This window comes from Gekko japonicus, unplaced genomic scaffold (assembly GCF_001447785.1).
Source record: "Gekko japonicus isolate JY-2015 unplaced genomic scaffold, Gekko_japonicus_V1.1 scaffold142, whole genome shotgun sequence".
NCBI lineage: Eukaryota > Metazoa > Chordata > Lepidosauria > Squamata > Gekkonidae > Gekko > Gekko japonicus.
Window position 1 is genome coordinate 67,634 of NW_015174848.1, and position 14,945 is coordinate 82,578.

The 14,945-nt window shown below is 48.5% G+C and overlaps 1 protein-coding gene across 2 annotated transcripts in view; it reads right to left on the bottom strand.

Annotated features, from left to right (window-relative positions):
• Positions 1–14,945, bottom strand: part of ZMIZ1 (zinc finger, MIZ-type containing 1) — a 121,186-nt gene that overhangs the window by 23,326 nt on the left and 82,915 nt on the right. For both annotated transcript variants that reach the window (XM_015424521.1, XM_015424520.1), the window contains exons 11-15: positions 12,468–12,573; positions 11,176–11,336; positions 8,571–8,638; positions 7,118–7,186; positions 3,954–4,201 (exon numbers count right to left, since the gene is read on the bottom strand). In XM_015424521.1, coding sequence (XP_015280007.1) covers positions 3,954–4,201; positions 7,118–7,186; positions 8,571–8,638; positions 11,176–11,336; positions 12,468–12,573 — 652 coding nt within the window. The remainder of the gene's footprint in view (positions 1–3,953; positions 4,202–7,117; positions 7,187–8,570; positions 8,639–11,175; positions 11,337–12,467; positions 12,574–14,945) is intronic.

A 14,945-nucleotide genomic window follows, 5' to 3' on the forward strand; every position in this document is an offset into this window, starting at 1 on the left:
TTAAGTGCGTGGACTCTAATCTGGGAGAACCGGGTTTGATTCCCCACTCCTCCACTTGCAGCTGCTGGATGACCTTGGGCAAGCCACAGTTCTGACAAGAGCTGTTCTCTCAAGGGCAGTTCTCGGGAGAGCACTCTCAGCCCCACCTACCTCACAGGGTGCCTGTTGTGGGGAGGGGGAAGGGAAAGGAGTTTGTAAGCCGCTCTGAGACTTTGAGTGAAGGGCAGGGTATAAATCCAAACTCTTCTCTTCTTCTCTTTTCTTCTGGGTTTTCTTTTCTTTTCTGCATGTGTACGGCTCCCTCTAGTGACCAATTCAATATTAACTGTAGATTTAAACGGCAGGTTTTTATGCTGGACGTAACAGCGATGTAATATCAAACTGTAACAGCGTTCCGTGCGCCTTGGTGTGTAGTCATGCCGGCCACATGACCACGGAAACGTCTTCGGACAGCGCTGGCTCTTCGGCTTTGAAATGGAGATGAGCACCGCAACCCCAGAGTTGGATTCGACTGGCTTTCGAGCAAGGGAACCTTTACCTTTGTAATATCAAACTGACTGCTAGAGGGAGCAAAATATGTACGGAAAAGAAAAGAAAAAAGAACTAATTGGGACACACAAGCGATGAAAACGATCGGCTTCTGGTTTGTATATTTTGCATTGCGTGCTTTCATTTTGGCTTCCTCTTCCCAGAAGACCAGAGAGGAAATCCAACAACAACTATCACAAAATCAGTGGATCAAGATCAAAATACAGAATGTGAACGACAGTTGTTGGTTTGACAGAACTCTCCCCTCTTCCTCCTCTCCACCTTAGAAGACGGAACACATGAAGCTTTCTTATAATGAATCAGTCCCACGGTCCATCAAAGTCAGTCTACTCAGACTGGCAGCGGGTCTCCAGGGGCTCAGGCGGAGGGCTTTCCCATCACCTCCTGCCTGCTCCTTTCAACTGGAGATGCCGGGGATTTAACCTGGGACCTTCTGCATGCCAAGCAGAGGCTCTGCCACTGAGCCACAGCCCCTCTTTACAGCTCTCCAGGGTCTCAGGCGGAGGTCTTTCCCATCACCTACTTGCCTGCTCCTTTCAACTGGAGATGCTGCCGGGGATTGAACCCGGGACCTTCTGCATGCCAAACAGATGCTCTACCACTGAGCCACGGCCCCTCTCAAAGCTTCTGGGAGGCCAGCTACTTACCCTTTGTCTAAGATAAGGGATCCTTTGGTTCCCTTCCTCAAGCACGACGACGTGGCAACAGTGAGCCATGCAATGGTCACCTCGAGACTGGACTACTGTAACGCTCTCTACATGGGGCTGCCCTTGTCCCAAATACGGGAGCTGCAGCTAGTGCAGAATGCGGCAGCCAGGCTGTTGATGGGTATCCCTATCCGGAAGCACATCCAGCCTTTACTGAAGACACTGCATTGGCTGCCGATAGCATACGGGATTCATTTCAAGGTGCTGGTTTTAATCTTTAAAGCCCAATATGGTCAGGGTCCGGCATACCTGAGGGACCGCCTTTACCCACATGCTCCCTGGAGAGCACTGCATTCAGGGACGCAAAATCGGTTGGCCCTTCCAGGCCCTAAGGATGCGAGGCTGGCAACAACCAGCGCCGGGGCCTTCTCGGTGGTGGCTCCATCCTGGTGGAATGAGCTCCTGGAAGAGATCAGGGACTTCTGGGACCTTTTACAGTGCCACAGGGCTTGCAAGACGGAGCTCTTCCACCAGGCCTTCAACGATGAGCCGCATTGCACACCACGGCGTGTCCCTGTGCCCTGGCTTTAACATCTTTTCCTTCACCTCCAGCCTGTGCCCTGGCCTACCATCGTTGTCTCAAGCCTGAGCCCGCCGCATAATAAGTGAGCAAACTGAGCTATAGGAATCATATGGTCACCTAAGCCATATTAGAAATAATTTTGCTTTTGATTTATCTGATGTTCCAGCATTTTAACTGTGTTTTAATTGACTGTTATTTATATTATTATTAAATATAATATTAAATAATATTATAAATATTATTTATATTATATTATATATGCGGTGGCTCAAGTGGTTAAGACGCTGAACTGCAGGCTGTGGAAGGTCGGTAGTTCAGCAGTTCGAGACTCGAGTGTGCCGCATGACGGAGTGAGCTCCCGTCTCTAGTCCCAGCTCCTGCCAACCTAGCAGTTTGAAAGCAAGAAATTGCAAGTAGATAAATAGGTACCACTTCGGTGGGAAGGTAACGGCGTTCCATGCGCCTTGGTGTTTAGTCATGCCGGCCACATGACCACGGAAACGTCTTCGGACAGCGCTGGCTCTTCGGCTTTGAAACGGAGATGAGCACCGCAACCCTGGCTTTCGAGCAAGGGAACCTTTACCTTTTCCTATTTATATTATATGTTTGTGTTTATATAGGTTTTAATTGAATTTTTATGAAATGTTGTGTAAGCCGCCCTGAGCCTGCCTTTGTGGGGAGGGTGGGGTATAAATTGAATCAATCAATTAATCAATCAATCAATCAGACGTCTTAAAGACAGAGTTGAAAAATCAACCCAGAATGACTGGCGATTGGTCTTGGGTGTTAAATGTTTCCCTCCTATGCATATCAGCCTGGGCAAAGCTATCCTCCCAAGATTAATATTGCATTTACTCGTTCACTTGCAAATTTGGTCAAATCTGCCAGTCTCTCTGAGACGCTGATAATTGCTGATCTACTTCATTAGAGAATTATCCACCCAAATAACCAAGAATTTCCCCCTAGATGCTTCACAGTTCCGCACCCTTAGCAGTTGTATTTTAAACTCCAAACCATTTAACACAAGAGGGAATGGTTCGTACGCCACTCTCATACCAACACACATAAGATGCACCGAGGTCTATTTCACTGCATGTATGTGCTGTGTGAACAAGCACATCACAGCCAGTGTATAAGAGCATATAAGACACACGCAAGTGGACTATATAGGAAATCCAGGTGGACTGTGTAGGAATTCCAGTAGGAAACAGGACTGGCCAAATTAGCTGAAGGCTTGGAATTGCATGCACCCTGGGAGAACACAGGTGGGAGCAATATAGACACCCCATAATTCATAGAATCATAGAGTTGGAGGGGACCTCCGGGGTCATCTAGTCCAACCCCCCTGCACAATGCAGGAAATCCACACATACCTTCCCCCCCCACTCCCAGTGACCCCTCCTCCATGCTCAGAAGATGACAAAAAGCCCTCCAGGATCCCCGGCCAAACTGGCCTGGAGAAAATTGCTTCCTGATCCCAAAGTGGCAATTGGCGTTTCTCTGGGCGCGTAAGAAGGGCCACGACAACAAAGCACTGATAGATATAGTGAGTCTAACTAGAGACTGCACAGAGATCTGTATAACGTTACCTTTGCCTGTTTTAAACCAGGAAAGGTGACTCTGGACTGGTGATCATGGCTGGAGTTGGGGCTGGGGGGAAGGCGAGATTATAAAAGCGACAGCCCCCACCTCCTCGTACCAGCTTTTTTCTCTTGCGGGGTTCTAGATGCAGGTTTGACCCTCCCCTTGCACACGACAAAATTATTAGTCCCTTGTACATTTTCAACAAACCACGGTTTCCTGTTACATCTGAGCTGGCCAACCACGGTTTGCACTCCGGCAAACGGATTCCAAAGAGTGGTTTCCGAGTGTCTTGGAGTCCGGGTGTACAGGAAAAAGCAAACCACACCTTTCTGGATTGGATAGAATGGCACAGTACTGATGGCTGTGGAAGTGGAAGTAATTAATTAGCTAACTGCACGGATAGGGAAAAGGGCAAAAGTGGAAGTGGAGGATTTATTAGCCCCATTTCACCAAGCACTATGCCCCAGTTTGCTATGATGTCTGAACCACAGCACAGAATGTGTTTTCTTGCACCATGTTGTTGCTTTGGGCTTGTTTGCTTTCTTAAAAAAGGAAGGAACCCCCCCAATGCACTAAACATTTCCACTTACCTTGGTTACTGTATTCGCCGGAATTGGTGCTCCCTGGCGGTGGCGGGATTGATGGGTAAGGCGACGGGCCAGGGCCCAGAGCTGCAATCATCTCCATCACGTTGGGCATGATCATCTGGCTGGGACTCATGGTCTTAAACCGCTTGGAAGGCATCCCGTCGGGATCGTCTTTGATGTGTATGTCGGACTTGATTGGCACCGGCCTCCAGCTGCACGTCGGGTCGATTGTGACTTCCTCAAACTCCGAGCTGTCAAAAGCAAAAATGCGCCACAGTGTCGCTTGGGCTTTTATGCTTGGGCTTTTAAGAAACGGCCTCTCTTATATCAGGTTAAAGTCAAAAAGGAGGAAAAGGTACTCAAAGACAAAACAACCGAGGTAAAGCCAAGACCTAATAGGTGTGTGTGCTGCCAATATAATAATAATAATCTTTCAATTTATTAATCACTCAGTCCTGCAGAGCTTGCTGGCTCTGAGCGATTTACAGTTACTCATTTGACGAACAATGATTTATGGGGGTAAGGGAGGACAACATATATCTTTTTAATCACACACATTCACAGTCGGCGAGGGTTTGTTCAGCTGCAGGGTCAGACGTATTCCGTCGGCGTCACCTCGGCTTGGCTAGATGACGTCAGCTTCTCCAGGTCTTGCAGTGCTGCACTGCCACCGCCTGGCCGGAATGGCCCATTACAGTCTTCGGAGTCAAAGAGATTTTTTCTTAGGCTTACAATCTCGCGAGCTGAGCATTCCGGTCGCCGGCTAACACCTCCCCCACCGGGGTGTGTGTGTCTTTGGTGTGCCCACCAAAAGGGGTGGTACCCATTTTATCTACTCGCCGAAGCTTTCGAACCACTGGGTGGACGGCGAGCTAGGGACAAGGCTGGTAGCTCACACCAATGCGGGGCTAGAACTGACAGCCGTACTGTTCAGCTCAGATGTTACTAACCAGAGGATAAGTCCTCTGTGCCAACTTATGGCAGCCCCAGCAAAGGGCTCTCAAGGCAAGTGAGGATCAGAGATGGTCTGCCATCGCTGTCCTCTGCAGAGTCTTCCTCGGGGGGGTGTCTCCCTTCCAAGTACAGACCCTGCTTAGCTTCAGAGATCGGCCCATGCCGTACCGCCTCCCCCTATGAATGACTGACCTTCAAAACGTCCTATCATTGACTGCCTTGCTCAGCTCTTGCAAACGGAGGGCTCTTGCTTGCTTTATTGAGCCAGTTTCAGCTATCTCGGTCTGCAGCAGAACACCTAGGTTCTAGTCCAGTGGCGTCTTAGAGACCGACAAGATGTATCGAGGGTCGAAGCTTGCTTCGGGGGTATACGCTCCCTCTTGGAAGTTTAAAAAGTAAAGGTCTCCCTTGCTCGAAAGCCAGTCGAGTCCGACTCTAGAGTTGCGGTGCTCATCTCCGTTTCCAAGCCGAAGAGTCAGCGCTGTCCGAAGACGTTTCCGTGGTCATGTGGCCGGCATGACTAAACACCGAGGCGCATGGAACGCTGTTACCTTCCCACCGAAGTGGTACCTATTTATCTACTTGCAAGAAGGTCTTGCTTTCGAACTGCTAGGTTGGCAGGACTTGGAAGTTTACACACACACAAATCTTGTTTACTGGACTTGAACTTGGCTGTTTTACGGAGTTCGTCCATCTCATGTTGGGTCTTCCTCTTCTCCTACTGCCTTCAACTTTTCCCAGCATGGTTGTCTTTCCCAGTGCGTCAACAGAAAATTCCAGTATGGTGGAGGAGACATTGTGAGGCTATGAAAATGAGTGGACATATGGGATCTCATAATTGTTCCATTTCTCACCATTTACAGCTTGTTTTTGCTCAACTTAAGGAAAGATCATTTGTCTGTACCAGGGGTCATTTCCTGCAGGAGCGCACAGGAGCAGAGCTCCGGCAGTAAAGAGCTCAGGGGGCGGGCAAATGCAACAAGCCCCACCCCCTGCTCCCAGCAGCCCTCAGTCAGAGCAAGAAGCAGCCAGGTAAGTTGCAGAGCCCCCCCCCCCGCCCCAAACAGTCCAGTGGCACCTTTAAGACCAAGTTTTATTCAGGTACAAGCTCTCCCTCCTCTGTGAGGACAGATCTGCACGCCCCCCCCCCCCCGCAAATAGCTAGCAATCCAAAACAGTCCAGTGGAGCCTGAGCGGTGGGTGTTGCCTTCTGACACACTTCCGGTGATGTCAGGGGGTGTGGCATATGCAAACAGGTTATACTAATGAGTTATGTTATGAGCTCCTGCACCTCTTTTTCTACGAAATGACCCCTGGTCTGTACCAGTCATTATTGTGTGTATATTTGGACAGCGCACTGTGCATTGGCCAATACGCTTGGCCCATTTTAATCCTGTGTAATTTCTTCTCCTTATTCCAAGGTGCCATGTTGTCTTGAACCAGATATTCCAGACACAGCTGGTTACGATTTTGCTTTTTATACCTCTTAGGTCTTGGGTTTGCCTTTGTTGTCATTGCTTAGATCGGGTCCACAATCTCTTTGAAAAGCCCTCTTTGAGACGTTCCGCTTGTGAAATGTCAGACGAGGACACTCTTATCTGTTCAGCAACTTCAGACAAGTAGACAGCGGTGCAGGTCTTGCGAAGGTGGCTGGACTCTTTCACCTGGATGTCTGTTCTCGCCTTGTTCGTGTGACTGGTCTGGTTGTCAAAGGCTCACAGCTATATAGAGAGGACAGGGCTAAGACAAGCTCATTTGGCTACAGCTACCGTATGAGCGATGAGTATAACCCCTGGTAGACTGCTTTAGATGGGAACCTGCCACTGTTTCCTTGAACGTTTTATCCCTCCCCCTTCCTTGCTACAAACACATACCTCAGAGACACCGCCCCCCCCACTAAGGAACAGTGCCCCGAAGAGACATCCACTTCTTACGTAGAAGGTTAGCAATGTTCCCTCTAAGCTGTGGAGTCTTGTGAGCAAAAATTCTGCTTTGTGAGCTACCAGCATCAAAGTTGTGAGCGAGCGATTTGTCTGCTGCATAAATCAGTTTGCTTTGGAACCATCCTTCCTGAGCTAAGACCAAAATCTGTGAGCCAGAGGCTAAAAAAAATGCGAGCTAGCTCACACTAACTCAGCTTAGAGGGAACATTGGTTATGAGTGCCAGAAACAAAGAGAGGCTCGTACTTTCTTAACAGCAGAGTTCTACTTACTTCTGTATGGCGTTCAGAATGCCCCACATGTACTGGTCAACTTCGAGGCCTTCTAGCAGGGCTGTTTTACTGGAAGAAGGAGACGCACACAAATTATTATTGTTGTTGTCTTATAAGAACTACTGACAGGGCACTTTACATGGTGAAAGTAGGGCCCCTGCCCTGAGGAGTTTACAATTTGGTGATAGGGAGGTGAAAGGGGTCTCAAACTGAGCCATGCCATTTCACGTCACTACCGATCTTCTCCCGAGGGATTTCTACACGTTTCTAGAAGCGCAGAATTACACCAAGTCCATGTCCATGGCAATCATGGGGCTGAAATTGGAGAAATTCCGCACAGAGCAGCACCACAGCTGAATCTTCGCTTCAGAAAACCATTGGTTGAGGCAGGGTTGTCGGTCCCTTTATAACTCACTGTGCTAGCTGCAGCAATGACAGCTAGGATATGTACGGAAGTTTTATTTATTTATTCACTTGTTTCAATAAGTCAATTCATTTCACAGCAGATTCGGCAACAGGAACGATAGCGAAGACCACCTCTATTCCAATACTTTCACTTGAGACGTTTTCTAAATCACTCAATAAGGCTGGAATAGATTATTTATTTTATTTATTTATTACTTTCAGCTTCTACCCCGCTCGAACCCCTTAGGGGGTCTCTGAGCGGCTTACAGTTACTCTGTTATCCCTAACTATGGCCACATCTGAATTAATTAAGATTAAGGCGGCTTTTATTTATACATTTATTGGATTCATTTATTCCTCACCTTTCTCCCCCATGGGAACCCAACATGGCTTACAGCGCCCTCCTTTGTCCGTTCTATTCTCACAACAACCCTGTGGGGTAGGTTAGGCTGAGCAAGTGTGTGACTGGCCCAAGGTCACCCAGCAGGCTCCCATGGCCCGAGTAGGGATTTGAACCTGCATCTCCTAGAAGATCCTAGCCCAACACTCCAAACGTGACAAGCACACTGGCTCTCTTTTGGATATTATAATTTCTTTTTGGCCTCATCTGTATTTTGCAGCCATTTCCCACAGATTAAGACTCGCCAGAAAGAAAGGGAAAAAGAAAACCCCTCATCCATTTCAAGTCTTCTGAGCTTTAAAGTTCCTGAGATGTCTTTTTAAATGATGAAAGAGTACTTCACACCTTGACACCGTACTTGTCACCTTGACACAGAGAGCACTCCATCTTTCTGTGTCATACGTCTGAGAGTGCCAGTCACAGCTGCTGGCGAAACGTCAGGTCCTACAATGCCAAGACCACGGCCATACAGCCTGAAAAATCTACAACAAAAACTTCGACAACATATCTCCTGTTTTCATTATATTTTCACACAGTCTTTATCGGCTGCAAGGTTTCGTCGTTGTCCAAATAAAATGAATCTGCTAGTGGAAATTTTAAACTTTCAAGACACCCAGCGGCAGCCCCCCGGAAAACGGTCGCACTCACTTGCAGACGGGACACCGCCACGTCCCCCGTTCACAGTTCAGCTGCAGGTAGGATTCCAGATCAAAGCACTGCAGGCGGGGGGGGGGGGGGAAACCACAAACCACGTTAGCTAAAATGGTTAGAGACCACGGCAAAGAACGTGAAACAAGCAGATGATGGAAACTACCCCTCCCTTGCTGAATATATATATACAGGGGTCATTTCCTGCGGGAGCGCACAGGAGTGGAGCTCCGGCAGTAAAGAGCCCAGGGGGTGGGCACATGCAACAGGCCCCACCCCCTGCTCCTAGCAGCCCTCAGTCAGATTAAGAAGCAGCCAGGTAAGCTGCAGAGCCCCCCCCCGTCCAAAACAGTCCAGTGGAGCCTTTAAGACCAAGTTTTATTCAGGTACAAGCTCTCCCTCCTCTGCGAGGACAGATCTGCGCGTCCCCCCCCCCACAAATAGCTGGCAATCCAAAACAGTCCAGTGGAGCCTGAGCGGTGGGTGTTGCCTTCTGACACACTTCTGGTGATGTCAGGGGGTGTGGCATATGCAAATGAGTAATATTTTCCCTGAATGAATGTATAGAAATGTATGTGTCTGTTTCACTGAGTAATTGATACAGCAATTAATGGAGTCTGTTTAGTTCTTTAAACACATTGATCTTGGTTGCATCCTGTCATTTCACCCAACTGCCTAACGTTTTAATTGTTTTAGATGTTTTAATTGTTGTTTTTATGCCTGGTTTTAATTGCTTTAATGATGTTTCTTTCTTGTTTTGCTTTGGTTGGTTTAAGTAGTTTTAAAATGTAATTTTGTTATGTACGTTTTAAGTTTGTTAACCAGCTTGGTGGCCCCGGTGAAGGCAGAAAGACGGGATATAAATTCTGTAAAATAAAATGAATACATAAGTGTCTTCAGTACAGGAAGTCTTCTCCTGAAGGAAATCTTTCAGTACTGGAAGAAGGTTCCATGCTTAGCTGAGCATAGGGAAGGGCTACAGTTCTGGATTTTGAACCCAAGCCCCTGTCTGGATGTCCTAGATATAAAATTATCTATTCTAACCCCCCCTCCTTCCAATTTTGCTGACGAAAGGCACAGAAACTCAAAGGAGCAGTGCAGAGGAGGCTAAATTTGAAATAAACTGGAATACCACGTTCTACATCTTCTCAAGGGCTTCCGGCAGTTTCAGACACATCACAATGTATATGAAACCATGAAATGACTGGGCTCTAGTATACTGACTTTAAAGAATGCTAGTTTCGAATATCCTCGGAGGAGAGCTAATAGGCAATTTGTGTTTTTGCGAAGTGTTCCTAGATTACATGACAGCAGGATGTTTCTACTCTGTATGTCACCACCAGACAGATGGTAGCTCCACGGTAAGTTGAATGAGTTCAGACTCGAGACACTCATGCAGGGTTATTAACTTAGCCACTATGGCGGGTCAATCTCCTACCGCCACTTCCCAGCCCCTGCTCAAATGAGCTGCGGGGGGTGGGTGGGTGGGTGGGGGGGAGGTCATTGTTGTCCCTTCTGGCTGAAACCCGGAGGTGGTCTCACAGATGGCTCTAGGATTTCACCAATCAGTGAAATTCCAGGGCGACATGATTTCACTTCCTGGTTTCAGCCGGAAGCGACATCAATATTTTGATGATATTCTTTTTCTCTGTGTCCTGCCTCCGCCCCCCCCCAAGCCTCCCAGGGTTTCCAAGCAGAGCCTTGGAACCCAGAATTCATGATAGAAGAAGAAGAAGAGGAGGAGGAGGAGGAGGAGGAGGAGGAGGAGAAGGAGTAGATTTATACCCCGCCCTTCACTCCCCACAGGGATAGGTTCTCCCAGATTGGAGTCAGCGCACTTAACCACGACACCAAACTGGCTCTCAAGAAGAAGGAGGAGGAGGAGGAGGAGGAGGAGGAGGAGAAGGATTAGATTTATACCCCGCCCTTCACTACCCAAAGGTATCTCAGAGCGGCTGACAAACTCCTTTCCCTTCCCCTCCCCACAACAGACACCCTGGGAGGTAGGCGGGGCTGAGAGAATTCTGACAGAAACGGCTCTTTTTCAAGAACAGCTCTTATCAGAACTACGGCTTGCCCAAGGCCATCCAGCAGGTGCAAGTGGAGGAGTGGGGGATCAAACCCGGTTCTCCCAGATTAGAGTTCGCACATTTAACCACGACACCAAACTGGCTCTCAGACAAGAACCAGCTGCTGTTCAAAATTAAAACAATATGCCTATAGAAATGTAATAATAATGTCTTTCACCACATCAAACATGAAGCTGCTGAACTTTATGTGGTAGCTCAAATGGATGCATCACTCCTCTTAGCCCCCTAACTTATTTTGCCGTTCTGGGGGGAATGAAGGCGAAACACACACCTACAAAACTCACTGCATTCTTTTCCCAAGAGGGCAGCATTCACTCTGCAGAAACTCTCTGGGGGAATGTTGACAGGGCATGTAACAGACACGCAATTGTTGGCCTGTTTTGACTTGTGGACCCCTCCCTCCCCCAGACCGACTGCAGCCCGAAACTGAAGAGCTGACAAGCACTTTGCGGGACGCATTCAGTGTGGTAAGTTACCTATCCCGTGTGCAGGCCGGGACAAAAGGAGGCAATCACCTGTACATGTTTGCAGTCGTGGCCTCTTGCCGGTAGCTGGATCCGCCGGAATGTGATTGGACACTTCAGTGACACCTTGATTGCTGTCTGCTCCACACCATCCTCGCCATTGAGGGTTGCGTTGCCCGAGGAGGCTGCCACGCTGCTGAAATTCCTCTTGACTGTTTTGGAAAGACAGCACAGGTTTGAATGGCTAGAAGTTTGGAGGCCACGCGTGCAAGCAACTGACCTAGTTTCCAGGTACTTCATGGGCTACGTGACTACTTGCATGTGGGGCAGAGTCATCAGGTCTGGCTTTTGGCATGAAGGTGTGAAAGAATGTGGGTTTATGGCATGGCTATCGAGGCCATGTGGCTCACCATTTGGCTGGTAACAGGAAATAAGGCACAGCATGTTATCAGAAAGACATTACAGGAGAAGGCAGGAGGCTTTTAGAAATCAGTATTTTTATATACATCTGAATGACACTGCATGCGATATAAAGTTCCCAGAAGACGCCGGACAAAACAGAGAAGGGACGCAAACCAAGTGACAGAGAATATGAATTGAATGTCAGAGGACCCAGGTCCAGTCCCTGGCATCTTCACACGAGGCTGCTTTCTACTGAATCAGATCAGCAGTCTAGCAAGGTTGGTATTGTCTACTCAGACTGGCGGCAGCTCTCCAGGGCCCCAGACAGAGGCCTTTCGCATTCCCTACTGCCAGATCTTTTAAATGGAGATGCTGCCGGGGATTGAACCTGAGACTTGCTGCAAGCAAAGCAGAGGCTCTTCCACTTAGCCCACAGAGCCTTCCTTTATAGTCTTCCACTACAGTGACCAAATAAGGCTGGGAAAGTCTCTGCCTGGGACCGTGGGGAGCTAACGGTCTCATTGAGTGCTCTGGATCCTTTATGATAGGAGCACACCGGTGTGCGTGGAAGGCAACTTTCTGACGTCCTTCGTCCTATTGCACTCCTGAAATATTGCCCGGTGGGGAGGAGGGTTGATGGATCTCCCAGAACAGCACGGGGTGTGGAATGGAGGTCTGCAGGGGGAGAGGAAAAGAGGAAATGCTCCCCCCCCCAACCCACAAGCAGAAAAGGTAGGATTTGAGATGGGCACAAACGAGCCACGAACTGGTTTAGTTAGTGAACTAGCCTCCTGGTTCAGTTCATGGTCCTGCCATGAACCACGAACCGAACTGAACTGCATTTTCCTGGTTCGTGCCCATCCCTACTTAGGACCTAAGCCGTGATCAGGCAGCTCTGCTATGAGCATGGTCACAGAAATTAGATGTGATGCTCGACTCACTTTTGGTGATACAGTGCTCAGCTGGCAGGAGACGTTTCTTCAGCAAGCCCTGGAGGACAGAGCGGACTGACGGCCGGTGTACTAGCTGCAATACGAACAAGTGTGACTGGAACAGAAGAATAAAAGAAAAAGAAATCAGAACAATCCTACTCATCTGGACACATTTGCCATTGCACTAACGCGACGTTCTTGCCCTTTAGTAAAGGTAAAGGTCTCCCTTGCTCGAAAGCCAGTCGAGTCCGACACTAGGGTTGTGGTGCTCATCTCCGTTTCAAAGCTGAAGAGCCAGCGCTGTCCGGAGACGTTTCCGTGGTCATGTGGCCGGCATGACTAAACACCAAGGCGCACGGAACGCTGTTACCTTCTTCCCACCAAAGTGGTACCTATTTATCTACTTGCAATTTCTTGCTTTCGAGCCGCTAAGTTGGCAGGAGCTGGAACTAGAGATGGGAGCTCACTCCATCACGTGGCACACTCGGGTCTCGAAGTTCTGCAGGTGGAGGGATGTTGATGTCTAGTTCTAAGGGAACCGTGGGAGAGAGCTTGGTTCCCAGCTTCAGCGCAAACGGCCGGAGCGCCTTCTCCCATGCCGGGGAGTGTGGCTAATTGGCCAGGGCAGTGGGGTGTGTGTGTGCATACGAATACCCTATATCCTGTTATGCCCCAGGGGCAGCCGCCATTCTTAACAGTGCCTATGATAACGCATCTATAGCTCTTCAATAAAGTATTACCTTTCCTGATAAGCGTGTACTACGTTGTTGGCTGTGGGTTCTGACATACTGGGGATAGTCACCAGTCTGAGGCAGAATCATTTCCTTGTCCTATATAAACGATATCCTGATCAACGGAATAATGGTAATGGAGCCATTCCTGTCTCTACGTATGTGGGGCAACTATCACCTAACTCAGGACTTTGGGGAAATACTAGTTGAAATTATTACTGGTGCCTCCTCAATCGTATTACCTTTCCTGCCATTAAAGATGCTTTTGGGGGTATTGTGCCATGGAACAATCCCGAAGATAATTTTAGAAGAGGTAACGCACCTTTCTCCCCTGATTTGATTGGTGTAGGTCAACGGCTAGGTTATCATCAGTCTAGGCACAGTCATGTTCAGTCACTGATTTTATAAAGCTAGGATTTCACCAATCCAAATTTAGTTACCTGGGGGCTAAATCAGTTCCCTGGACAACTACAAAGAACTCTGGAGGATGCTGCCCCCGGAGGATTGGCTACATTAGGGGTGTGTTGCCTGATATGCAAAGGAGTTCCTGCTACAAAAAGAGCCCTGAAATGCATGTTTAAACATTTCCCTGGTAGTGGAAACTACAGGGCCGTGGCTGAAGTACAAGGAAACAGAACCCTTCAGAAAGATGGTGCAGACACTTTAGTGTCCAAGGCAAAAAAATTGCATATTTATTTATTTAAGACATTGATTAGCTGCCTTTCTTCCTTATGGAGCTCGCGTCGGCTTACAGTATACATAAAATATATAAAATAAAATACATACAAACCAAAAATTTAAAATTGCAATTTAGGACTTCTAGCAAACTTAACAAAGGTAAAGGTAAAGGTTTCCCTTGCTCGAAAGTCAGTCGAATCCGACTCTAGGGCTGCGGTGCTCATCTCCATTTCCAAGCCGAAGAGCCAGCGCTGTCCGAAGACGTTTCCGTGGTCATGTGGCCAACATGACTAAACGCCGAGGGGCACGGAACGCTGGTACCTTCCCACCGAAGCGGTACCTGTTTATCTACTTGCAATTTCTTGCTTCCTCTATGCAGTCCTAAATAAAACCACATTCAATGCCTCCTAAAGATTAAAAAATGAGGTGGCCAGGTGCCCTTCCCTGGGGAGATGGTTCCGTGATCGTGGGGCTGCCACTGAAAAGGCCCTCTCTCACGTCCCTGCCAAACGAGCTTCTTTGATGGGACAGTCTACAAGCATGGACGGCTTCAAAAGGGAATTAGATAAGCATATGGAGCAGAGGTCCATCAGTGCCTCTTAGCCACAAGGTATAGATAGGGGCTCTGGGGCAAGTGATGCTCTGTCTTCTTGGTGCTGGGGGGGGGGTCAACAGTGGGAGGGCTTCTAATGTCCTGGCCCCACTGGTGGACCTCCTGATGGCATCTGGTATTTCTGGCCACTGTGAGACACAGAGTGTTGGACTGGATGGGCCTTTGGCCTGATCCAACATTGGCTTCTCTTATGTTAAGAGCAGAGGTCCATCAGTGGCTATTAGCCACAAGGTATAGATGGGGCTCTGGGGCAAGTGATGCTCTGTCTTCTTGGTGCTGGGGGGGGGGTCAACAGTGGGAGGGCTTCTAATGTCCTGGCCCCACTGGTGGACCTCCTGATGGCATCTGGTATTTCTGGCCACTGTGAGACACAGAGTGTTGGACTGGATGGGCCTTTGGCCTGATCCAACATTGGCTTCTCTTATGTTAAGAGCAGAGGTCCATCAGTGGCTATTAGACACAAGG